At 38.3% G+C, this 25,270-nt stretch overlaps 2 protein-coding genes across 2 annotated transcripts in view; one reads left to right on the top strand and one right to left on the bottom strand.

The window, feature by feature from the left end:
* Window positions 1-1,291: 1,291 nt before the first annotated feature.
* On the bottom strand, window positions 1,292-14,417 carry BTF3L4 (basic transcription factor 3 like 4). The gene is made up of 6 exons (XM_060231809.1): window positions 14,283-14,417; window positions 10,935-10,999; window positions 9,917-10,030; window positions 6,846-7,047; window positions 3,030-3,089; window positions 1,292-1,708 (listed from the first exon to the last, which is right to left on the bottom strand). Exons 2-6 carry the CDS (start codon window positions 10,986-10,988, stop codon window positions 1,662-1,664), a joined length of 477 nt encoding a protein of 158 aa, XP_060087792.1. The 5' UTR covers window positions 10,989-10,999; window positions 14,283-14,417; the 3' UTR covers window positions 1,292-1,661.
* Window positions 14,418-15,137: 720 nt separating this feature from the next.
* TXNDC12 (thioredoxin domain containing 12) overlaps window positions 15,138-25,270 on the top strand; it is a 47,753-nt gene continuing 37,620 nt past the window's right edge. Inside the window, exon 1 of the mRNA XM_060231808.1 lies at window positions 15,138-15,360. Within this exon, the coding sequence (XP_060087791.1) occupies window positions 15,267-15,360 (94 nt within the window). The 5' untranslated portion in view covers window positions 15,138-15,266. The remainder of the gene's footprint in view (window positions 15,361-25,270) is intronic.

Raw genomic sequence — 25,270 nt, 5'->3', positions numbered from 1 at the left:
TTAATGCAGCTAATACAAACACAACCAACTGCCTTTTCCTTGTTCATTCTATATTGCCCAAATTACTCTTCCAGATACTGGTATCCTGGAATAAGGCAGCAGCTCAAATGCTCTTAGGAGCTGTATTAACATACCCGAATTGTTGTCTTTTAGCAAACTGATACAACTGTGCATAATAATGCACTATTTCACAAACCTGACAGTGTGCTACTCTCTTCTCAAAGTGAAATACTGCTGGAAAATGTACCCACAGGTCAAAAGGAGAACAAACTCTTTGCTGAGCTGACATAAAAAGGATCAACCAGTATTCAGCACTCTGAGGAGGGCTCAACTTAAAATACAGCTAATTATACTAAGCATCACACAGGAATCATGGATCTTTCCTGTGTTCCCTGCCCCACAAGCAGTCCCATTTGATTCTAGGAAAATATATTCCTGAAGCTGCAGGATCCATATGATCTAATAGCCATGCTGCCTGGGAAGATACAGAGGGGAAAGAAAAGGGGGTGAAGTTGCCTTCTCATTTAAGGCAGAAAGTGAGAAAGCATAACTTCCCCCCACATCTTCCTTCACACTGCAGGCCCCCTCCCCACCCATGTGCTTGTTTGTGTGGGTTCCATGATAGGAAAATTTTCCCAAAGTCAGGAAGAATGTTGGGAAAATCCACACTGTCAGCACTTTCTACTGACAGATTGCAAAATCCAATCTACAAGATAGTAGGATACAGCACTATGCTTCAACATGCACACTATTTTCAGCTGGTAGAAACTTACTGCATTGTTTAAAATCAGCTACGGATATCATTGCCTTTTCCTAGTGACACTGTACAAGCATGATAGTGGTCTCCTACAGAGTAAGGGAAGTCATGACACAGGTGCAGAGCTGGCACTCACTCATGTCAAACAGGTAGGCCTTCAAGGTAGTGCTTTATCTAAGAGAATGTGGATTTTCCCTAATATGTGAGTGCAACTTAAGTTCAGTATGAAAGGTAAATAAGAGCAGAACTTTTTAAAAAGGGGGGGGGGGAGAATTTCTTTAAGTGTGTGTTGCAACAAACAGGCTTGTTAATATCCTGTCTTTGGTACAATTTAAAATCAACAGGAGGCTGAAGGGAAACCACATGTATACACTGTCAATATGGAAGAGAAAAATAATGGCAAATACAATAGTTAGCACAGAAAATTAAACCCAATTAATAAGCAACATCCAGAGTTCATGAAATGTGGACAAGAAAGACTCACTTTTCACTACTTTATGTGAACTGTTTGATTCAAATAAGAAAAAAAATTACTTTAACCAAGTTAAAGACTTTTATTTCAGCTTTAGAGGGAGAGGGGAAAGTCAAATAGAACTGTTCTCCAATTTCCCTTTCACTGTATGTAAAGCCACATACATACATCCACACACATGCACATCTCTTTTAATCTGTACTGAAAATCTTTTTTTTTCCTTGTTACCAAAAAGGTTGATCCTGGGTATAAGTGCAAAATGCAAAAATCAACTGACAGGAAATGCTGAACAAACAGCATAATTAAAATACAAAGTATTTTATATTATTGTACTATTAAACGGGTAATGTTTGCTGTTTCTGCAAAACTTTGGAACCACACAGCTGATTTCTTAAATCTAGTCCATATCAACTTCCAGAACTATTACTGAATTTAATTAGCTTCATTTTTTGATGCTTCATCAAAGTTTTCTACAAGATCTGAAAGACAAAAATATTTAATAGTTAGCATTCACCAGCACAGACAACATATATTTTAATAATATTTCTCTTTGAAGCCTATAATATAATGAATATAATCCCTGCATGATTATTTTTATTCAAATGTATAATTACAAAAAAACCCTTATTGTTTATTAGTGCCTAGCATTTTACAGCTAGCCTGCTAACCTAAAACAACTTCTCATCTGCAATAACAAACTACTTAACAGTAACATGGGCTCTGGTACCAAGGCTGGCAACAAACCAAGATGCCACTTTGTTCTCAAAACCATTAGTGGACTCAGGAACATCAACTATCCCTTCTCAGGTTCATACTCTTGCTCATCCTCTAATGTGATTTATGTCATCATGGATAAACAGGTCAGTCCCTTCGACAAAGAATAAATGGACAGAAGTTTGACATCAGAAACTACAACATTCAAAAACCAGTGGGGGAATATTTTAATCTTCCAGGACACTCAGCTGCCGACCTAAAAGTAGCAATTATCTTACAAAGGAATTTCAAAGAGAGATTAGAAAGAGAACTGAATTGCAACTGATAACACTCTGCAGGATCTGATTCCCCCTGGTGATTAGTTGGATGAGCTGGCAGTGGACTGGTATTCCCGGTTCTCCCCCCTAACGCCCTCTCTGCCCTTGTGCCAAAGCAGCCCCTGTAGCTCCAGAGAATGAAAATGAGAGCTGAGACACCTAGAGTGAATGTGGCAGCATATTTGTAACAGCAGCAAGAACATTTATGAAGGTCTATGGGATGGCAGTGAAGGCCGCTAAGAGACATTTATATGTGGCCTCCATTGCATCTGCAAAGTCACGCCCAGCCCAATTGTTTAGAACCATTCAATCATTAACTTCATTGGTCCGAGGCAAACAAAATGGTAAGGAACATCAATGTTTTTTAACATCATAGACACAGTATAGTAGGGACTAATCCCCATGGTATCCTTCTGGATATGAACAGCTTGACTTAAATTGCCATATGGATGCAATTTCAAGCAGCTTTCATGCTATTCAAGTGAAGCGTATTTTAGAAAGGGGGACCAGAAAGGAAGGAAAGAGACAGACTGAGTCAAGTGCTCTCATCCTATAATCGCACCCTACCCAAGACAGACCTCTATCCTGCAGCACCAATTATTCCTTGGAACTGTAGCCATGACAGCAGAAGGTTGAGCTCACAGTTCTCTGTGCTGGGCATTCTAACAACAATTTAAGTCAAAGAGTTCCAAGACACATACTGTTTTACTTTCTGCAAATTTCCTGTAATGTTTATTTCTTTTTTTTCAATTAAGCAAAAGAATCCTACCTGGAACATCATCGTCTTCTTCATCAATATCTTCTGATTTTGGTACTTTACTATCCAACACTAAAAAACAAAATTATTTGAATTGATACATGGAATTAACAGAATTATTTCATTATGACAGAATAGACCCCCAGCAGAAAAAGATTACAGGTGGGTAGCTGTGTTGGTCTGAAGCAACACAGAAGAACAAAGTTGAGTCCAGTGGCATCTTTAAGAACAAAGTTTTATATTGAGTGTAAGCTTTAGTATCTAAAGAACTGTGCATGCACACGAAAGCTTATACCCAGAATAAAAAACTGTTGGTCTTAAAGGTGCCACTGGACTCAAAGAGGTAGATTGTTACACAAAGGTGCCAAAACCACTGCCTAAGAAACACTGGGGTAGATGTAAGCAAAGCTTCATTCGTGAACAGAATTTTCCTGTCTTAAAGAAACTGCTACTCAAGGACACCGCAGATGTAGTATCAGAAGTTGAAACTTGCTTGGGAAAACCACAGACTTTCCTACTTCCACTCATTCAAAGCCACCTAATGTTAATTCAGTCCCCTTACTCTGGAGGTGTCTGTTCCTACAGCTTCTTGTCTCTCTGATGGATAGTCTAAACCTGCACAGGCATAAGGTAGCAGCTATAACCACTAAGTGGTCAATATGATGCCTCATTACCAGGCACTATGTTCTGCTTAGCAATTAGTTTCTATCTCATACCTGCTTGGGTAGTCTAAATAATCCTTGTTGGTCAACCAGCATTTATAGCAATAGTAATGGAGCTTGGGAAGAGGCTAATGTTCCCATTGATCTTTGGTGATGCCTGGCTGGTAAATATAAGTGTGCAATTTGGTCTAACTGGATGTGACATTCATGGTTGGCCTTAATCAATCAGAATGTCAAAGCAGGGAATATTAGTCAGGTATAATTTTGGCCTCAGATTATCCCATAAATTGAACTTCCTTGTTCAAATATGAAGACTCTACTAATGGGATAATCTGAGGCCAAAATTGTACCAGACTAACACCTATTTCTGCACGGACCATTATGAAGTTGTATCATCCAGATATTTACAACCTGTAATTCTATTGTTATGTTCCAAAAGAATAAAACCACAATATGAAAATATTGTGCTGCCAATATACAGGCATTATTTTGCCAGGCTGCCAAATGAAATAGTTCCATTCCAATAGAAAACAACACAGGATGTAATTATCATGGGGTATTTTTAACATGCTACACGAGAGATGTAAAATTCCCAGAAATTTTGAAGACACAAGAAAGACAAATTCTATCATTGTCTACTGCAGGTGGGTGAAGACTTTTTGTTTTGTTTGGCATTTCCTCCAGTAACTGTTACTGGCCCACCACCATGGTGGTGGTTGTTTTGTGTTTATATGATTTATTGAATCCTTTAAATATTTTTATACACTTATGCTTTAAATGCTGTGTTAATGTCTTGACATTTAAAGTGCCTTGCCATCCCTATTTGGGTGAAAAGATAGCAAAGAAATATTTTAAAAAATAAATAATGGCTTTCCAGGAAAAATGCCCCCCACAGAAATCTTTGGAAAACTGAATTGTATGGCAATCCTTCCAAACCTAAACTTTTTAGTTATTTACATAAAATGCAACATTTAAACCTTAGTTAACATAGAAAATCATACTATTTGGTACATTTATTAATTTTAAAGTATAAATGTCTTTGTTCTCTATAAGAAAATACTTGAGAAAAAGTTGCAAATAGATGTACCCTACACTACCCATAACGAAGTTTTTGTCATCTGAAAGGTAAGAAAAATAAAAGTTGAAGGTACAAAATAAATTCTGCAGAAAACAAGTGAAAGTGTATTATTTGGACAGAAGCACTCTAATATAGTTTAATTACTAGTATCTGGTTAGTAAGTTAAACTTTATAACAATGAAAACCCTGAATAATATATTATCATTTAACACATTACAGCATATTATTATTTAAACTAAAGTATTCTTGAAAATGTTGTACATGAATATACAGCAATTATCATCTAATGCTGTATACTGTCTTATGTTAGAAAAATCATAATATATATTTTGTGTAAAAACTTGTCTTTTATTTCATTTATTCAAAACCAGCAGCAACAAAAACAGAGTTTTTTTCAGTGCTCCCCAAAACTTTATCACAAAAAGCTCTCCCCCAGGAAATATGTCTCTCCCACCCCATTTTCTGCTTTCCCTTCCCCCAGGCCCTCCACCACTATCTACAGATAAGTATTTTAAATAAAAATCCCCCCCCCAGTTCAAACAGCAAATATTTCCTTTTTTCTTACAAATTATGCCTGAATTGTTGTGTATGTTTTACCCCTCCTCCTCTGAGATCCTTGAGGTAATTATGAATGTCTGTTTTTAAACAAAATCAGAACATGTGGATAAAGGGGAGTTAAACTGAGTCTGCCTTGCAGGGAGGGCAGGATGTAAGTCAAATAAAATAAATAAACTCCACTTTATCTCAAACTTTACTGATGCTTGAAACATTTTTTCTCCAATCCTGGAAATGAGCTGGACTGGGAGAAAGATGTTTCAAACACTGGAATAAGGCATAAGAACAAGGAATTTAAGCAACTAATCAAGAAAGCCCACAACCTTAACCCAGCGTACATGTGGGAACATATGCTAACTGATCTGGCTGGAAGGTAACCATATGTAATTTAGATTATCTAGAGCCACCTGCTTCCCTTGTTGCTTCTCCTGCTTCCTATAATTGGCTTGTAAAAATGTGAAAAGTAAACAGTGAGGTATCAGAACAGCCTGTCCCAAAAATTTGGGGAGATTGTTGTTGTTGTTTGTCATTAGTTTTACTGACCAGTTTAGTTATGTTAAATGAGGAATTTTGGACAGGATTTTTATTCCCAAATGCAAATCCCTAATGTAAGTTTAAAGTCCAGTTTGCTGAGTAGGCTTCAGCAAGCCACCAGCTCTATCTGAATTCCTTAACAGGCTTCTTTTAAGAGGAAAACAGAATAAAAATATGATACATTTCTAATCAGTGAAGGCAACTATTCCTACTTAGACAGAAGTCAAAAAAGCCAAGATAAATCACAAAAACCTTCTCTTTTCATTGCAATATGAAGTTCGTAGGACTCCCCAACTCATTAACGTATAGATCTGGTTTACTGGATCATACCAAAGCAATTTTATTTATTAAAACATCTATATCCTGCCTTTCTTCATGGCTCAAGGCCAAAAACAACAAATTCACAATTAGAAACATCACAATTAATAACATAATAATTTAAAACATACAAAATAGAGTCCTGGATAATCCCTCTCCTCCCAAAGGATGCCCATAGTCTGTACAATGATAAAAGCCACAACAAGTAAAGTAACTTCACAGCATCTCTGAAAGTTCTTAAAGACAGTACCCCACACATCTCATAGGGAGACTATTTCACTGGAATGGAGGAGTCATGAGACTCTGTGGGATGCCAGCTGGGCTACTTTAAGTGTGAGAACAGCCCATGAAATAAACGTTTAACAAATAAGGCTGTGGTTGTGAATTTAGATCAAGGTCATGGTACAGGAACAGCTTACATCAGTAATATAACAAATGAAAACACAAAACAAGACACCCTTAGAGTTCTTGCCAAGTTAGGGTAATGTTGGCATACTGGCACAAGCCTTGACTTTAGTTTTAGCTGCCCTATAGTATCTGAAACTCTAGGTGTGTGACAGGAGTAAATTTACAAAGCAAAGTAAATGTGTCTATTAAATAAGGAAATTAATTTATTAAATAAACAGAAATTATGTGTTTCAAGATCTGCAGTGGCCAGTATTCTCAGACAGAGGTACCTACCTTGCCTTGGGAACTGTTCAGCTAACTTTCTGAGACTTGTTAAGCTGTCTGCACCCAGCTGACTTAAGATGCCAGGTAGCATTTCTGTGATCGGTTTGGCTTCAGCATGACCAGTAATTGCAAATGTGTTTGCAGAGAGTGAAGCTTGGACCTTAGGATTGTTGAAATGAATAACTGTTCCATCATCTTTTATCATATTCACCTGTTTAAACATAGATCTCTTAGTACTCATAACTCCCATATTAATTAGCATACCAGAAAGTACTATCAAAGATTAGTTTTGTAAGTGATAATTCATATAAAATAAAAATAAATTGTTAAATGCACAAAATATATGAACAGATACATTTTTAAAAACAATGAGTATTCAGTTTAAGAAATAACCAAAGCTGCAGATGATTTTAATCACACAGTTAAAAGGATCTGCAGGAGGAGGAGGTAGAAATCCCATGCCAATGGAACTCCAATGGAAATCCCATGCAATCTCCTCCCCTCTCTGTGAAAAAAAAAACAGATTTAACAAAGAATCCTCAACATTTACAAAACTATAATTCAGGCGCCAAGGACATATCCAAGTTTTGAACTAATTTCTAATCACTTTAAATTGTGTAATCTGGCATTTTTTATTTTTTAGGTTGCAATCCAATCTGGTAGAATGTCTCTTTATTGCTCTGCCTAAATACAAAGAACCACAATGTCAAAGCAACCCTTAATGTACTCTGGCACACCCTGGTCTTAACTGAGTGTACTAGTATAACATACTCCTCTGGTGGTGATGAAGGGGAGCCCCTGAATAATTAATTAATACCCCCAATAATAGTAGTTGCTATATTGAAAAACAGCATGCTTTGTCTTAATGATGTCTGCTGTAATTTTCCATTAAAGAGCTGGCCACAGCAGAGCGGGTGTGTGTCTGACGCTGGCTAACTAAGATAAGAGAAACAGCCTCCTACATGCGACTTGCTGTGATAGATAAGTAAGGAAACTTAGTGGAGGCGGGATCCTTTGGAATCAGATAAGGTTGTGTGCCTGCCTGCTTGTTTTCTGTGTGAATAAAACTGTCTGTATGTAGAATGATTTTAACTCAGTCATTTTGGGGCTCGTGCCCAACTGGGTCCTACCTTCTGGTACCAGAAAGTAAACCTCGCTTCATACCAGTAAGTCTGTGAGGACCTCTTTATTTCTTTGCTTCAGTGAGCCAAAGAATACAGCTCAGCAACTGACAGCATACAAGAGGGCTGAAGCAACTTTTCAATTTTCATCAACAGCTGGTATAAGCAACTTCTTGATAGTTCAAACTTAAATTTACATCCTTCTAAGTGCATTGAAGTCAGCAGGCTCAGTGAATTTAGAATGGTGTAATTTGCTTACAGCTGCCCTGTAACAGTGCAGTGTTGAAAACACTTTCCTTGCATCAAGCCCTGTTAAGAAGACTACAATAGAATTCTGAGTAAACCTGCTTGGGATGGCATTGTAAATTACCAAACAGACTGAATGGCTACTCTCAATTCCTACATTCAGAGTTTCATGCAAATATTCATTTCTAATGCTCCCATTATTTTCATGCATAACAATTACTCTTAGGAAGAAAGTATAAAGTTGTTACAAAGTAACTTGCTCCCAAGTAAATATGCTGAGGATCCCCAACAATGGTTTGTATCTAAATCATAGTCTGTCTCTCTCAAAATTTTGTTTCTATATGAGTTTCTTCCCATCTTCTGAGCAACAAGTGCTTTTTTGCAGCTGAATAAACCTTACTGACATAATTTATTCAAACTCCCTATATGAATCTTGCAAAATCTGACAGGAAAGCTTTTAATGGCCATTGGATTTCCTTGATGTTGTGCGAATACCAGGTCCATGAAAAATAAGATACCTTTAACAGATACCCTGTAGTATGAGGAACAGATGAGCTTGGCTTGCTTAACTGAAATCTGAGTGGCTGAATCGGATGTCATCAGCTTGGCACAACTGGCATCATTTGAGTATAATGTCCTTCACCAACCATGGAGCTGCCTTAGACTGTACTGGGCCCCAAACATATAAAGAACATATGCCAAAACTTCCTTGCTGCACTAGGCAACTTTCTGGTGATGCATTAAGGGGGCTGCAGATTCTACCCTTAATGAAGGCACAGCTGAGCTTGCTGCCTCTTCTCCACAGGATTGCGGATTATCTGAATGGTCCATCTTCACAAATTAATGGATCCTGTCAAGTTTCCAGAAGGATCTGGGGTATTATGAGAGCTCTCTGTTCACTGCAGAGGCCCCAAAGTTGCATGCAGTTACAAGCTGACTGAGGCGATAAACAGGATTACTTCTTGACAGCCTTTCCTGCACTCTCATAGGCCCCCAAGCTCCCTGGTAAACCATGAAACCACAATACATAAAACCACAATAAATAAAATTTACTTACTTCATTTATACACCACCTTTCTCCTCAGTGGAAATCCAAAGAGTCTTACATCACTGTTCTCTCTTCCATTTTATCCTCATAACCTTGTGAGGCAGGTTAGTTTGAGAGTCTGTGACTGGCCCAAAGTTACCCAGAAAGTTTCTATAGAACAGTGATGATTCAAACCTGAGCCTCCCAGATCTTACACACTCTAACTAGTACACTACACTGGGTCTCTCCACCACAGTGACATGAAGCAGACTGGGAGATGACTAGAGCAACATTGATGGAACACTCAGAATGAATCAGATATAGCACATCCAGAACAATTTTCAGGCCTATGGGATGGTAACACTATTAGTTAAAGTTTTTTCTTCTGCCGCCACTGCATCCCCTGAATCTTGTCCAGCTCAACTTTTGAAAGTGGTACATGACTTGATAACACCTAAGACCAACCCTACAATACTTAAAAACATCTATCAGCGAAGTTTGTACCACTCTTTGATTAAATATCAATAATTGCTAAGGGTGGACCAGATAAAATAGCTAGGAGGAGGGACTAACAGGAAACCATTTGGATAACCCTATTTTATGATTAAACTAAAATGAAGCATTTTATGTGATTGCTGTGTAAATCAAAGAACAAAGCTGTTGGAAAATGCTTTACATTGATGTACCTCTTCAATGCCAGCGATATTGTTTACTGCCAATTTTTTGAGGGAACTCTGAAGTTTTTTGTCATCAGCTGTTGCTGTTCTGTGAACTACCTTCTTCTTTCTACGAGCTGTACCCTGAGACATACAATATGAGAAAAAATTAGCATCACTTTAAATGAAGTAAGTCTGTCCCATCAGTTTATCAAAAACAGTGTAACAGTCCTGAGGCATCTTAAAGATAAACATATTTCTTGCGGTATGGGATTCAGTAAGACTATATATCAACAAATTCTAACCACAACAAATTTTCATGAAGGAGCAGGGAATTGCAGGTCACCACAGAGGCCTTTCATGTCCACTGACAGGATGGCTTTGTTGCTCCACAAGTTCCATGTGAGAGAATGGAGGCCAAGAGAAGATGAATGATCACATACCTCAAGGTATCTATAGCTGTTAAGACAGCTACACTACCAACTCCATTTTTGCCATCCATTTTTAAGCAAGACATGGAAAGGTAAGACTGAAGGATTGCCTAAAACTACTGTTGCATTTATTTTTAAAAATTGTATTTTGCCTTTCCTCTAACACAGCCTTCATAGCTTACAAATCCACATGCTTAAAGACAGTATAATCATATTGTTAAAAGATTACCAAGGGAAAACAATCACCCAGATGAATATCACCTACCATTAAAGACTAGGGAAAACAAAATGGTTTTAACTGTCCCTTAAAAGATAACGAAGATGGTTCCAGGCACATCTCCCTCGGCAGGGAATTATTAACCACAGCACCACCACAGGAAATGTCTGCTCTGACAGCCACTTCTTTAACCTCCAAAAGCACCTCCCCTTCCTGGAGAATGCTCTCAGATGAAGATGGGACATTTATTGTGACTATGCTGGGTACAGGCATGTTATAAGGCATGTCTGCATCAGAATGGACAGTATCCTGTTGAAAACAGTATTGTTCATCAAAACCTGAAAGTATGGAAGATAATGCCTCTTTATAAATGCAAACTAACATATCCCTCTATTCATACCTTTCCACCTATTCGGACCTGAGCCTGAAGTTTGGCCAGCTTTTCTTGATTCATCTTGCTTTATCCTGAAAGAAAACATACACTAGGCAGGATTAAAACACACTCAATTTTTTTAAAAAAATCATCGTTTATTTTGTCAAAATATCAAGTATACACATTCTAATTTATTTAAAAAGATTTATATGCCTGTTATTCTCCTGACAAAGTCAGACCACAGCAATGTTCTAAAAACTGGAACTTAAGCAATCAAGTAAAAGTAATAACATCTCATCCTGTTCCTGAACCCAGGTCTTGCATTTTTGAAAGACACAATCATGTTGCCTCTCCTCCCTTCCTATAGCCTTAGAATGCCTTCAGAGAAGAGATGAGGGCTAATATTCCTTGCCATTAAAATGCCCCTAGCTGGCTGGCCTCTATTTCATCAGCCCTAACTTCAGTACTTACTTTTCTCCATAGGAAAAAAGTAGCAGCCATTGATAAGGCCAAGAAAAATAAAACTATGCACAAAGGGAATGGAATGTGGAGTAAATCTACTTAATGATCGGTGTCTAAAATCATAAAATTTTCCTCCCCTTTGACCATGTCCTCCTACATTGAAATAAATTTACTTTGTATAATAGAATTCCATGGGAGTCAGTGAAAGCTTTGACACCCCCATCTGCATATAACTCTATACCTTCCATCTGCACAGCTCTGATTTATGTACCATTTTAGTCATGCTAGTGTGTCAGAATACTGGGAATGTGTATGACAAAAACAAAGAGGATTTTGGAGGCTGGTATTATACTTAGGAGTGATCACCCCTGGACCACCTTCTAAGCAGCTAACAAGAGCAACTTAGCCTCACAACAGTCCTGTGATGTAGGCTGTACTGAGTAAAAGTGATTTGCCCAAGGAAACATGGTGAGCTTTTAACGCAAAGTTTCCATGCCCCTGTCCACCACTGTATCCAACACAAAGATTAATTTGTTTAGCATACTCCTAAACATGCTTAATTCCATGTTAAAATTTTACTAAGTTAACATGCACAGAACTGCAAACCTACTTAAACATAAAAAATACCAATTCTAAAATACACTCTCATGCAAGCAAAGACTAATAAACACTGTATGCTTTAGGAAGAGGTTCATCTCATGTATCAAGAAATGCATATATTATAATAGTCAAACGGAAACATTTTTTCATTGCATTTGACAAACATTTGGAAGCTAATAAAGTTTTCATAATGCATATATTCAGATGAAAACACACGTACAGCCTTTCTATATGAGTATGTTCTCTATCCAAACATATAAGCAAAGCATTCAGATGTCATTGTAAGCCACAATTTGCTGCAACAGGCTCAACACAACTTGCTTCTCATATGTTGCATGTTCAATTTGATCCTTCCTTACCACACATAGTATAACAAGAAACTCCTGGACTGATTTCGCACTAACCTTGGTCCGCAGCAGGCTTTCCTTTTTCTCCGGAGCAAGCTTAGAGAATTTGCACAAGTTGCTCTGTGCCACCATTTTTCGTTGCTGCAATCCCCAATTTGACGCACGGCAATGTAAACCTGCAAAAACAGGTTTACATTGATGCATATCAAATCGGGGGGTCCCGCAACGAAAAATGGTGGCACAGAGCAGCTTGTGCGAAATTGCTAAGCTTGCTCTGGAGAAAAAGGGATGCCTGCCGTGGAGCACATCTGTTTCACTTTCAGCGTTCCTATAAAGACAACTGAATTATTTGGGAACACCCTGCATGTGCAAGGGGTTGGACTAGATGACCCTGGAGGTCCCTTCCAACTCCATGATTCTATGAACTAAAGCTCATGCTTCCTGGAGTGGTGTCCTTGCAAATAAAGGGCTCATGCTTTGAGCCAGCTTCTCTGCTGCATGGACTTGACCTAGTGAGTACTCTAATCTGGGAGCCCACAGCCAAAGGGCGAATATTCCACTGGAGAGCCATTGCCAATCTGAGTAGACCCTCGAGGAGGGGGAGAAGCTTGCAATGCCATGTCATTGTTTTCCCAGACTCAGGGCATTTTCTATTTTTTGTTTCTACTGTGACCCTTGTGCTTTTTCTTTATGCTTTATTTTTAAAATCGCATTGCCAAATTCCAATATTCCCCAACCTTTCCATTGTTAACAAAATATTGCAAGAGTTTTAAGCATATCTATATTTTAAGTTAAAAAATAATGTCTTTGTGTTCGTCTGTATAAAGTTTATATCTTCTCTATCTCACATTACATTTTATGATACATATGGCCTAGCCCCACAAAGTCCCATTTGTGTCAGATTTGGCCCTCCTAACAAAAGAGTTCAACACCCCTGCCTTAAGAGAAGAACACTAACACAAATTCAGCTGTGTATGAACTAGCCACAGACCATACCATAAAAGAAGCTATGTCCTCAAACGAAGGGAGCAACCAAAATTAAAGAATGGTCTTTACACCAAAAACAATCACACAGGGCATTCCACAAAACATGTCTGTAGAATAACAATAATTTTACTGAAAAGTAAAAATTAATCTGTCAAGGTTCATATAAATATTGTTCAGTTGTTGCAGATTTAATGCTTTGTTCATGTGTCCTTCACAGCAATTTTATGAATAACTTAATTTTAGGTGTCTGTAAACTTCTCCAATCATTATCGGTGGATAAAATTAATATAAAAAGTAGGTGGCAGAACTGTTTACAGTGAGGTGAAGAACATAAGAAACTTGATATTACTAAGGGGAAATAGGTACTGTCATGCAATGACTGGAATGCTGATTTGAGACTAGGCATAAATCATCACTATTTAATCTTACCACACACTGCTGTAGTGAGGATTAAAGAGGGAAACCATATATGCAAGACAGAGATTTCTTCAGGAAAAGCTGCGTAACCTGCGGGTCACCCCACCGTGGGGGAACACCTTCAGTATATAACACCAAAAGAACTCCCCAGCCACACTGAAGAATCAGTCACCTCAAGTAAAGGATGAGGTGGTATCTAAAAAACAATATTCTGAAAAAAAAAGAGTACAACAATCGCGAGAGTCCCGTAAGCGGAAAAACGTCTTCGATCGCTGTTTTAAGAAAGGGCCGGAACAAGTGCAACACAGAAACCCTTACTAGGGCGAGAGTCTTGGGTGTAAGACTGGACACAGCTGGGGCCGCACAGTTTTAACTGCCACATTAATATCAGACCACATCCTATCCCCCCTCCCTCGTAACAAGGCCCATTCTCCTCCCCCTTGCTCCTCGGTCCACCCGCAGCCCCTCCCACCATACACAGATCTCAGCGCGCGAGAGGAAACCTGGGGAGGGGGGGTCATGAAGATCGCAAAGGCAAGACGGGTCAACAAGAAGTTTTCACCTAAGTCCGACGAACCTTCCGAAGGCAACACGCGGCAAGAACAAGATGGCGTCTCATCTAGGGAAAGAGAGGCACCTAGAGAAAGGAGTCCTCGGACCACGGGATTATTGCCCCGCCCCCTCACACCCGATTGGAAGAGAATAGGCTGTCTTTGCACAACACCAGGGTCACCTATCACGATCACTCTTTCTTCCGGTTTCCCTGACTTCAGACAGTAAAACTATAGGCCTCAGCATACAACTCTGTGAACATGCCTATGAAAAAAGCATACCGGGAATTGTAGTCTTTAGGAGGCTCTAACTGGCTGTGATGCTTGGAGAAATTATCTTGTCCCTTTAATAGAGACTTAACGGGCTTTATTTAGCAGGTGATGTTATTTTCTTTAATGAAACGAAAAGCTTTTGCTATCCATTTCCACGCATTATGACTCTTATAGGGACAGGATATTTTTCTCCAGGCCTGTTGACAACCTTGTTTGTTAGCTGTTCATCTGTTGGTGCAAAAAATATAATAAGGATTTTGTTTTGCTCCCTGTGCTTTCATACTATACTAAAGTTCAGCACGCTAATTAATGAGAATCAAATTGAAAAGATACGTATTATTATTTTCTTTAGCATTGGTATCTCCATGTTATAGTTTGATAGGCAGAGATTATGGTTGCTTTTATGAACCATCGTCGAAGAGTTTGCATAGTTCTTCGAAAATGCATACAGTTTTTTCTCCCTCTTTTAATAGGCTGAGATTTTTAAAACTCCGGGGAAGTTAAAGAAAACAGAACACTCTCTTCAAGAACTCTTATCCAGAGTGTGTATCAGTAGAATCGCTTAATTCACCCCGGACTCAAATCACTAGCGCACCCCTCGCATCCGCCCCAAAACATCACTTCCTTTGAAGTAGAAAGCGGATTTAAATCAATCGGATATTGCTCAGAGGTCTGCTGTGCTGATCGGAGTAGCTAAGGTTGTGAAGGTCCCTGTTGACATTATGAAGGTTCACTTAGTTGCGTTCTCTACTTTTTTCTTCTTCTTCTTCTGTCAGTTGTTTGTTACAGTTTCGGCTGGAGAAGGACTTGGAAAGGGTTAGCCATCAATTTTCTTTCTTTTCTATTTTTACTTGTGTTTTAAATTACTGTTTTCTGGTTAAAAAAAAAAAACAATCAGCGGCAACAATTTCCTTGTTGAGCATTCAGGCATCCATCAATTGTATTTTTTAAAAGAACACTTTATGCCTTTGCAAGTATATAATCTTGTTATTTAAATTAGCTGTCCGAGAGATGATGGATTTCAAAATAATAGCTTCCATAGGTCGTTAACTAATGACAAGCAACGAAGGAAATAGATTCACTTTGTGAGAATAAAAGGGGGAAGCGCCTTTAAAGTGTATGGATAAAATTGTTAACATCTTGTTAAGCAACGAAGTGGCTAAATTTGCAGATGACAGTAAATTGTTCAAGGTGGTGAGAACCAGGGAGGATTGTGAGGCACTCCAGAGGGATTTGTTGAGACAGGGAGAGGAGGCATCAACGTGGCAAATGAGATTCAACATGGCCAAGTGCAAAGGAATGCACATTGGGGCCAAAAATCCTAACTATAAATACAGGTTGATAGGGTCCAAACTGGTGGAGACTGACCAAGAGAGAGACCTTGGAGTTGTAGTAGCTAACTCACTGAAAATGTCACTGAAACAAAAAAGCCCAGCGTTATACTGGGGATTATTAGGAAGGGAATTGAAAACAAATCAGCCAGTATCATAATGCCCCTGTATAAATCAATGGTGCGGCTTCAATTGAGTACTGTGTACCATTCTGGTCACCACACCTCAAAAAAGATATTATAGCACTGGAAAATTATAAGGGCAACTAGAATGATTAAAGGTTTGGAACACTTTCCCTATGAAGAAAGGTTAAAATGCTTGGGGCTCTTTAGCTTAGAGAAACATTGACTGAGGGGTGATATGATAGAGGTTTACAAAATTATGCATGGGACAGAAAAGGTAGCAAAATAAGTATTTTTCTTCCTTTCTCACAATATGAGAACTCATGGGCACTCAATGAAATTACTGAGCACTCAGGTTAGAACGGATAAAAGGAAGTACTTCTTCACCCAAAGAATGATTAACACATGGAATTCACTGCTACATGAGGTGGTGGCAGCTACATATATAGATGGCTTCAAGAGGGGATTGGATATATGGTGCAGAGGTCCATCAGTGTCAGTCAGTCAGTCAGTCAGTCAGTTTATTGCGGCTCTAGGCCAATCGACAGCAACAACACAACTCATCAATAACAGTACAACACAACACCAAGTTGAAATATAACGTAACAATATAAAACTTGTACATCCATCAAAGTGGTAATAAAATTAGCTGACGTAGGCAACACTTAACTAAAAGCATCTTCTTTCAAATACAGACAGCATTACATTTCTTCCTGTCGAGGTCGGTAACATATAGAAACTTAGCAAGATCCAAAGAAAGTTGATCACTCCCATCCCCTAAGAGGAAGTAAATGGTTTGGGCCTGATTTAAAGATTCAGCTAGCATTAGATGGTTCCGCAAAAGTCTGTACCTTGCCTCTGTATGGAAAAGACAGTTCAGAATAAGGTGGGAAACCGTATCGACCTCCTCCAGGCCGCACGGACAGATCCTGTCTTCTAACGGGATCTTGTGGAAACGGCCCCTCAGTACTGCTGTGTCCAGAATGTTCAGGCGTGCCAAGGACAGCATCCGCCTGATCTTAATTGGCTGTATCTTTTCTAGATACCTGGCACATTTAAGGTCACTTGTAAAAAAGGTTGGGATATACATCCCCCCAACTTTGGCCAGAGATTGTTTTAACTCCAATTCCAGTAATCGGTCTCTGATAATTTCTTTTGCCCCGTTCTTGAACATGAGGGCTAGGGAATCAATATTCAGATCACATTCCTCTAATTTGGAATTTAATTTCCTCAACCAATTGCTGACAAATGAGTCGTAGAAGATTTGGTGTACAATGTCATCCGGATTGGCCAGCACTCTTAAAAGGAGACTCAAACCTCTATTCCACATTACTGTGGAGAGGCTTGGAAGCCCCGTTTCCAGCCTGTTTGCAATAGATGAGGCATATTTTGGCACCTGAAGGATACATCGTACAAACTTCGATTGAACCATCTCCAATTTGGTTATTTTGTTATACAGGAAAATCTCAGCTCCGTACATTAATTGGGGTATAACCTTAGCGTTATAAACCTTAATCGCCGCTAAGGCGTTATAAGCGCCCTTGGAGGTGTAAAACTCCTGCAGAGCGAGCGCCGTGCGTTGGGCGTTACAGTGTACGTTTTCAATGTGCCCTTGGTAAGATCCTGTGTGATGAAAAACAACCCCCAGATATTTGTATGTTTTAACTTGTTTCAGTTTTTCATCATTAAAATGCCAATTCATTTCTCTAAATCTTTTGGTGAAGACTATAATTTTAGACTTGTCCCTGTTAACGACTAGATCTGTGTCCAGACAAAAGAGGGAAAGCATCTTAAGCGACCTGCGTAAACCGACTTGGGTTCTTGACAGTAGTAACACGTCGTCTGCATACATCAAGATGGGCACAGCAATCTTCCCGATCTTAGGGGGATGCAGACCGGGGTCAGTAAAATACCCTACAATGCTATTAATATATAAATTAAAAAGTTGCGGGGCTAGTATACAACCTTGTTTGACACCTTTACTTGTTTGAATTGGATGTGTCAGATGACCTTGAGGTGTGCATTTTACCTGCATACTATTAGCCACATGGATTAGATAGAACTCTCTGGGGCAGTGATGCTCTGTATTCTTGGTGCTTGGGGGAGCAACTGTGGGAGGCTTGTCTTGGCCTCACTAGTTGACTTCCTGATGGCACCTAGTTTTTTTGGCTACTATGTGACAGTGTTGGACTGGATGGACCATTGGCCTGATCAACATGGCTTCTCTTATGCTCTCATCTGCAAGTACATAAAAACAGTTTCTGAGGGGAAAGAAACCTTGTTACCTGTTTATAAATTTTGTAACTGATCTCTTTGAAATTAAATATTTTACATTTTAGAATAAATTTAAGTACCACTATTTTTAACTCTATGATCCACCATATACTGGCATAACAAGGTCTTAAAATCAGAACCTGGGGAAAAAATCCCCCCCAATTTTGTTTTATTGAGTTTATATTTGGCCTGATGAAGAGTTCTAGTGAACTTAAAAGCCTGTTATGTGTTATAAATGGTATTACATGGATTGTGTTCTTGGCTTTTTGATTTTTACTTTTGACTGACACAACTGTAAATTTGCTTGTAGGGGAGAGTGGGCTACAAATACAATAAATAAATAACCTGTGTAGCTAAAGATTAACATATAAACCAGGGATGCCCAACCTTTTTTTTTTACAATTTAAATTTTATTGAAGTTTTTTCATATATAAACAACATACAGACAGCTAACCCAACAAAAATAAGAGTTAGGCAAGATAAATACTGTAGTTTCCTCATGACAAACAGAGAGAAACATCTGTTACTGTACATTGACTCAAAATTTCCCCAACCCCAAGGCCAAGTATTACATGGAATTCCAACATAGAGTTAATAAATCATATTCAAATACTTTGGAGGGATTTTACCAACATTAGTTTCCTTGTTATTTACATATTCGAGAAAGGTGAACAACTTTTCAAGAAACCAATCACCTGCTTTAGCATTGTCTTGCAAAGTGATGCTGGTTGCTAATTTATCTTGGATCAAGATGTCCCAAACTTTGTTAAACCAACAAATTAACTTAGGCACTTTAGGTCTCTTCCAGCAGCTGGCTATAACAATTTTCCCTGCTAGCAATAACAATGCAAATAATTCTTTTTGCATGGTAGACAAATTAGAATTTGGCCAAAAGTTTAATAATATTCAGGTGTAAACGGAATTGTAATCTGTTATTTTCTCCAGAACCTTCTTCCAGAATGCTTTGATCTCAGGACACTCCCACCAGCAGTGAATGAAAGTTCCCATCTGACCACAACTTTTCCAACAAGTTGGATTTTCTTTCACTTTGCCCTTAAAAAGTCTAAAGCAAGTCACATACCACCTTGCAAAGATCTTTTAGTTTTGTAACCGAAAATAATAAGATTTGGATTTAAATAAAGGTGATACCCAAATTTGTTCCCATTGGTCATCATTAATTGCAGTATGACAATTTCTCTGCCAGGCAATTTGCTGGCTAGACGTACCTGACCAAACTGGTAAATTTATGTGTTTTAACAATTTATTAATAACATATGTTTTCATATGGGTTAGAGATAGAAATGATATAATCAAACTGGTAAATTTAAAAGATTATATATAATTGAAATAACACCCCTAACCAAAATGCTGCCTTTGTTAATTAATTTTTTCCAGCAGGTTAAGCGATCTATTAGCCATAACTATTGGGATTATTAGGTGCAGAGCATGATGTACTTGAGTATATTAATACCAAGGGTTAGAAATTTTAAATTTGTCTTCCAGTTGGCAGAGGGTACTCAATTTACCGTTAGTTGTTACATCCATAAGTTTGAATATATTATTATTCCTCCACAATTTGAATTGATTATTGTTCTTGCCTGGGGAAAACCAGGACTGACCCAAAAAGGCCATTATTGGTGAGGAGGCTGGAGAAAGAGTGTTTCTCCAATGGTCCCATATTTGCAATGTGTATTTAAGAAACGGATTAGACAAAGCATACTTCTTCCTGTCAGTTTTAGAATTCCAAATGAATTCATGTAGTAACACATTAGGTAGATCAGCTTTTTCAATTTGAACCCATGCCGGAGTCTCGTAGGGGGAGGCGTAAAACACAATATGTCTTAGTTGGGCTGCCACAAAATATTTATCAATCAGTGGAACGGCTAGACCACTATTTTACAAGGTTTGGTAGGAGAGATAAAGCAATTCTCAGTTTTTGATTATTCCATAAAAAAGAGATCCACTGTGATTGCCAGCCTGTTAGGTCTTTTCGTAAGACTGGTATCGGGAGATTTTAAAACAAAAAGAGGAGACGAGGGAGAAGGAAAGATTTAAGAAGATCTATTTTTTCTAGAATAGAGAAATTCAGTTTTGAACATTCTTCTAGAGTCAGAGTCATAGATTTACTTACAGGTCGATAGTTAACCTGATATAAATCTGATAGGTTCAGTGGGAAGAAAATACCTAGATGTCTCCAAGTTTTTGTGACCCATTTAAAGGGTAAGACTGACATAATTGACTCTTGCAACTTCTGAGGGATATTAATCAGGTATATTTCTGACATTAAAGTTAATCGAAAATCCCGAGTATTTACTAAATTCATCTAGTTTATCTTTGAGGATTGTTAAAGAATTAAGGGGATTACTTAGATAAAACACCATGTCGTCTGCAAAAAGACTTGCTTTATAGACAACATTATTAACTGAAATACCTGCAATTTCTGAAGAATTCCTGATTATATAAGCAAAAGGTTCAATTGTTAGGGCAAATAAAAGCGAGGAGAGGGGGCAGCCCTGCCGAGTACCTCTATAAAGATATAGTTCATTTGATCTATAGAAATTAGTAGTGATTTGTGTTGAGGGGGAGCTGTAAATGGCAAAAATAGATTTCAAAAAATGTGGACCAAAATTCATATAGCTAAGTAAGGTTTTTAAGTAATTTACTTCAACCTTGGCAAACACTTTTTTGGCATTTAGGGAAAGAATTAATGAAGGGACCTGTGAGGACTTGGCTAGATTAATTAGATTGAGTGACTTACAAATAATGTCTGTAATGGTACGACCCGGCATAAAGCCAGCCTGGTCGGGGTGGATATAGTGGGTGATAATCTTTTTTAATCGCTCTGCAAATAAAGAGGAAAAAAATTTAAAATCATGGTTCAAAATCGAAATAGGACAATAGGAGGCGGGATTAAGTTTGTCTTTTCCTTGTTTGTGAATTACAATCATCCTTGACTCTAGCCAGCTTGGGGGAAGGCGACCCTCTTCCATTACCGAGTTGCAGATATCCAGTAACAGTGTTAACAAAGAGGATTTAAAATGTTTATAGAATTCTACTGGAAAGCCGTCCCTCTCCGTAGCCTTATTATTCATAATAAGGAAGCTTAATTCAGTCAAATTAAAAGGTTTGTCTAAAAAAGATGAGTGCTCCTCTGAAGGGAAAGATTTAAAATCAATAGAGTTTAAATAGGTCTCAATTTGGTGTGGGTTTGGGTTAGTTGATGCATATAGCTTTGTATAAAAATTAAAAAAGGTTTCAGAGATCTTTTTAGAAGATGAATGTACAACTCCTTGAGGATTTCTGATTGCATGTATCATATTCTGAGACCTTTTCTGAGCAATGCGATGTTTCAAAAGTCTAATTGATTTAGAGGTTTTAGTTACATATCTTTGTTTGAGAATTAAAACATTTTTCTGAATAGAGGAGGATTCTAACAATTCTAATTGTTTTCTGGTCTGATTTAATTTTTTCAGGGGTTTTTTACCACCATATTTAGAATGTTTGGCTTGTAGTAAAGCAATATGGTCATTTAGGTCCTCAATTGATTTCCTTTTGGCTTTATTATACGCCAAGGCAATGGAAATGAAATTGCTTCTCATCACAGCTTTAAAGGCGTCCCACACATAGGCTTGGGACACACCACACTGGGCATTTAAAGAAAAATAAGATTGGATTTGTTCTGTCATGTTTTTGCTTATACCTCATTGGAGAGTAGTAGTTTGTTGAGGGACCAGTTAGGGCCTTTTCTGTCTGAGTCCGGAGCTGGCAGGTCACATTGCACCAGAGAGTGATCTGAAATACTTTGTATTTCAATACTTGCATTTTCAATCAGATTAATCAGTGAAGGAGAAACTAATAAAAAATCAATTCTAGAATAAGAGTTATGAACATTAGTAAAAAAAGGTATAGTCTCTGCCCTTAGGATTCAAAGTACGCCAAACCTCAATCAAATTACAGGAATGGAAGATAGAATTTAGTTCTGTAAGGGAGGATGATTTTCCTTTTAAAGGACTGATATTATTTGATTTGTCTAATTTCAGATCTGCCACAAAATTTAAGTCGCCTCCCACAAGAACATTGCCATTCTGAAAAGTTTGCAATTCCAAGAATGTTTCCCTGAGGAAATTTAGCTGTCCACTATTTGGTGCATAAATTGAGGCAATAGTGGTACTGACACCATCCAATTCACCTTTGACAAATAAAAATCTGCCCTTCGAAACTTTCTTTGTTTGCTGACAGATAGACAGAGTATGCTTTGAAATCAAAATAGCTACCCCCCCTGGCTTTAGAGGAGCCAGGAGCCTGATAGGATTGAGAGAACCAATGAGATTTGAGTATATTGGGGGCTGTAGCCTTTAAATGCATTTCCTGAAGACACACTATATTAAATTTACCCTTCTCAAGATAGTTGGCAATCCATTTACATTTAATGGGGTTTTTAAAACCTCTACAGTTCCAAGTGGCAAACTTGAGGCTGCGTGACATTATATTAGTAGTAGTACCTTAGAGGCTTGGAGACAGCTAAGAAGACTAAACAACCAAATTGTTTCTTCAGCTTGTATCCCACCACACTCAGCAGACACCAGCACTTAGAACTTGTGCTGGCCGAAAAAACAAATACTAAATATAAGAACCAAACACAAAACACCCTAATCTTGGGAACCAGTTTCACCAACCCTCCTATCTCTAGGAGGGAAAGGGAGAAATACACTAGGTACTCCCCTTAGAGTGAAACTAAAAACACCTTCAGGGGAACTATGATGTTAAAACTTACAGCCAGGAAAATGGAATAACCCAAGCATTCCCCCCCCCCCACAGGTAAGAAAAAACCAGGTTCTTTTTAGTGTGACTTATCCCGGTTCAGCTAAGTATACAGAAGTATATACTAAATATTGAAAAATTATTGTAGTTAACCACATTTTTAACATTTTTTGTAACCCCAATAAATCTTAAAACAATATCACACCATCTGTAAATATATAGAAAGAGGCACATACTACACTATCTGCGATATTACTTTTAAGAACTCTTTTTAACATTTGATTTCCCCACAATTGATTAAATTTAAAAACCTATTCCATTCATTAAAATTAATATATTCACATGTAAAATTGATTGATTCATTCAATTGTATATAAATCTATATATATGTAGAAGTATATCAACTCATTTATACAACCAACACTTCCCCTTATCTCAACTCATACATACCTATCAGCCATTCCACATTCACCTTCACCGTACTAGCCCTCAAAGACAGTCGCATGCACTCTCTTTCCCCCTATCAGACACATCTCACCTATTTCATTACTCTTACTCCTCTCAAGAATAAGATTTCTTATAGTTATTAATTTTACACACCAGTTTTATACAATCATTCTCCGCCTAATCTTCAGTCAAACCAGCTAGCAAACCACATTCATTCTGCCAAGTATCTTCAGACCCATATCAGTCACACCACCTCACACACACATACGCTCCAACTTAAAAGACTAATTAAGACAAAACATCCTTCAGTCACCATTTACACTATCTAATTATAAGTTTTTCTTCTAAAAAAATTGTACTATGCAACCTCCCTCTATTAGAGTCTGGATAAATTGGAGTGTTCTGAAACAAAATGTGGGCTAAATGTTTTGAACCAAGAAAGCTCGCCAAAAGTTTTTGAATTGAAGCAATGGTTTGGAACAAGAAAAATGTTTTTAAAAGACTTCCAGCAATGGCTACAGAACATCTAATTTAGTCTCATTCTTATGTTGAGGATTCTTCCAATGGTGGGTTGGCTTTTAATAAGTCTTCCTCTTCAGTAGGTGTTAGTTCTAGCGATAAGGCTTTAAGCAGGGCTCTGCCCGAGTCTATAGCCATTTTTGTATACTAAAATGTCCAACGCAGGACTCCCATCTAAACTGGACGTTTGCTGCGTGTAGCTTAGAAACAAAGAGTCTTAATTTTCTACATTTGTCCAGTACCTCTGGAGGTAGATCTAAAAGCACCAATTTTTTTTGCCTTTGTATGAAAGGGCCCCATTCATTCTTGCCTCTTTTAAGATTAAGTCTCGTGTTTTAGGAAAGACAAAGCGTACAAGTGCGTCTCTGGGCCTCCCTCTTCTCGCCATCGCCATTGCTCCCAGCCTTTGCGCTTTAGCGATAGCTAGCATGCTCCCCTCTTCCACTTTCAAAACAGATTTTAGCCATTTAGTAATGAAAGCGGCCAGATCAGCGGACCCTTCCTCGCCCTCTTCCAGACCCCTAAATTTGAAGTTTGAAGCTCTAAAGCAATTTTCCAGGACTAGTATTCTATTTTCTAGTAGGGTCTCTGTTCTCTTGAGAGATTTAACATCATCTTGAAGCACTAAGGCCACTTCAGCCTATTGCTCCGCCATTTTCGTGGTTACAGAGAGCTCCTCCGACAGCTCTTGAACTTTGGACTGGATGGGCTTAAGGGAGGTGTCAATTGATTCATTAAAGTAGCGATGAATGTCTGATTTTAAGAGATTAAGGTCTCTCCTGCTAATCGGAGCGTCCTCATCATCTATGTTAGGGCTAGGTGAGGTGTTGTTATTGGCCGTCATATTTAATACTGATCGGGTTGTAGGCTGACTAACCGTTCCCAAGATGTCTGTATGAATAAAGCTGCAACTGACTTTTTTTCCTTCTGAGTGGTCTTCTTTTTATTTCTGTTTTGCTGTTCCATCTAAGGTAGGATTGTCAATGAGGCCTGGTAACTATAATTTTGACGGTAAAGGGGGAATGATCAGGAGCCCGATCAAAGTCCGCCATGCTCCAGCGACACTCCGCCCCCCCTCCTGTATGACCTTTTTAATCTTGTGGGCACTTCTGGATTTCTAACAAAAGGTGGTGGGCACAATCACAAAATGGCTGCCATAGAAGGCGTAGTCCACCACCAAATACCAGGGAGTGATGTTATATATAACTCTAATAGTTAACTTTTCAAAGTTTTGGGCAGGAGCTCTGTTTAATAGAATGCTTTTTAATCTGC

The sequence above is a fragment of the Heteronotia binoei genome, chromosome 2, assembly GCF_032191835.1.
Source record: "Heteronotia binoei isolate CCM8104 ecotype False Entrance Well chromosome 2, APGP_CSIRO_Hbin_v1, whole genome shotgun sequence".
Taxonomy (NCBI): Eukaryota; Metazoa; Chordata; class Lepidosauria; order Squamata; family Gekkonidae; genus Heteronotia; species Heteronotia binoei.
This window is presented reverse-complemented; position numbering and strand designations above follow the sequence as displayed.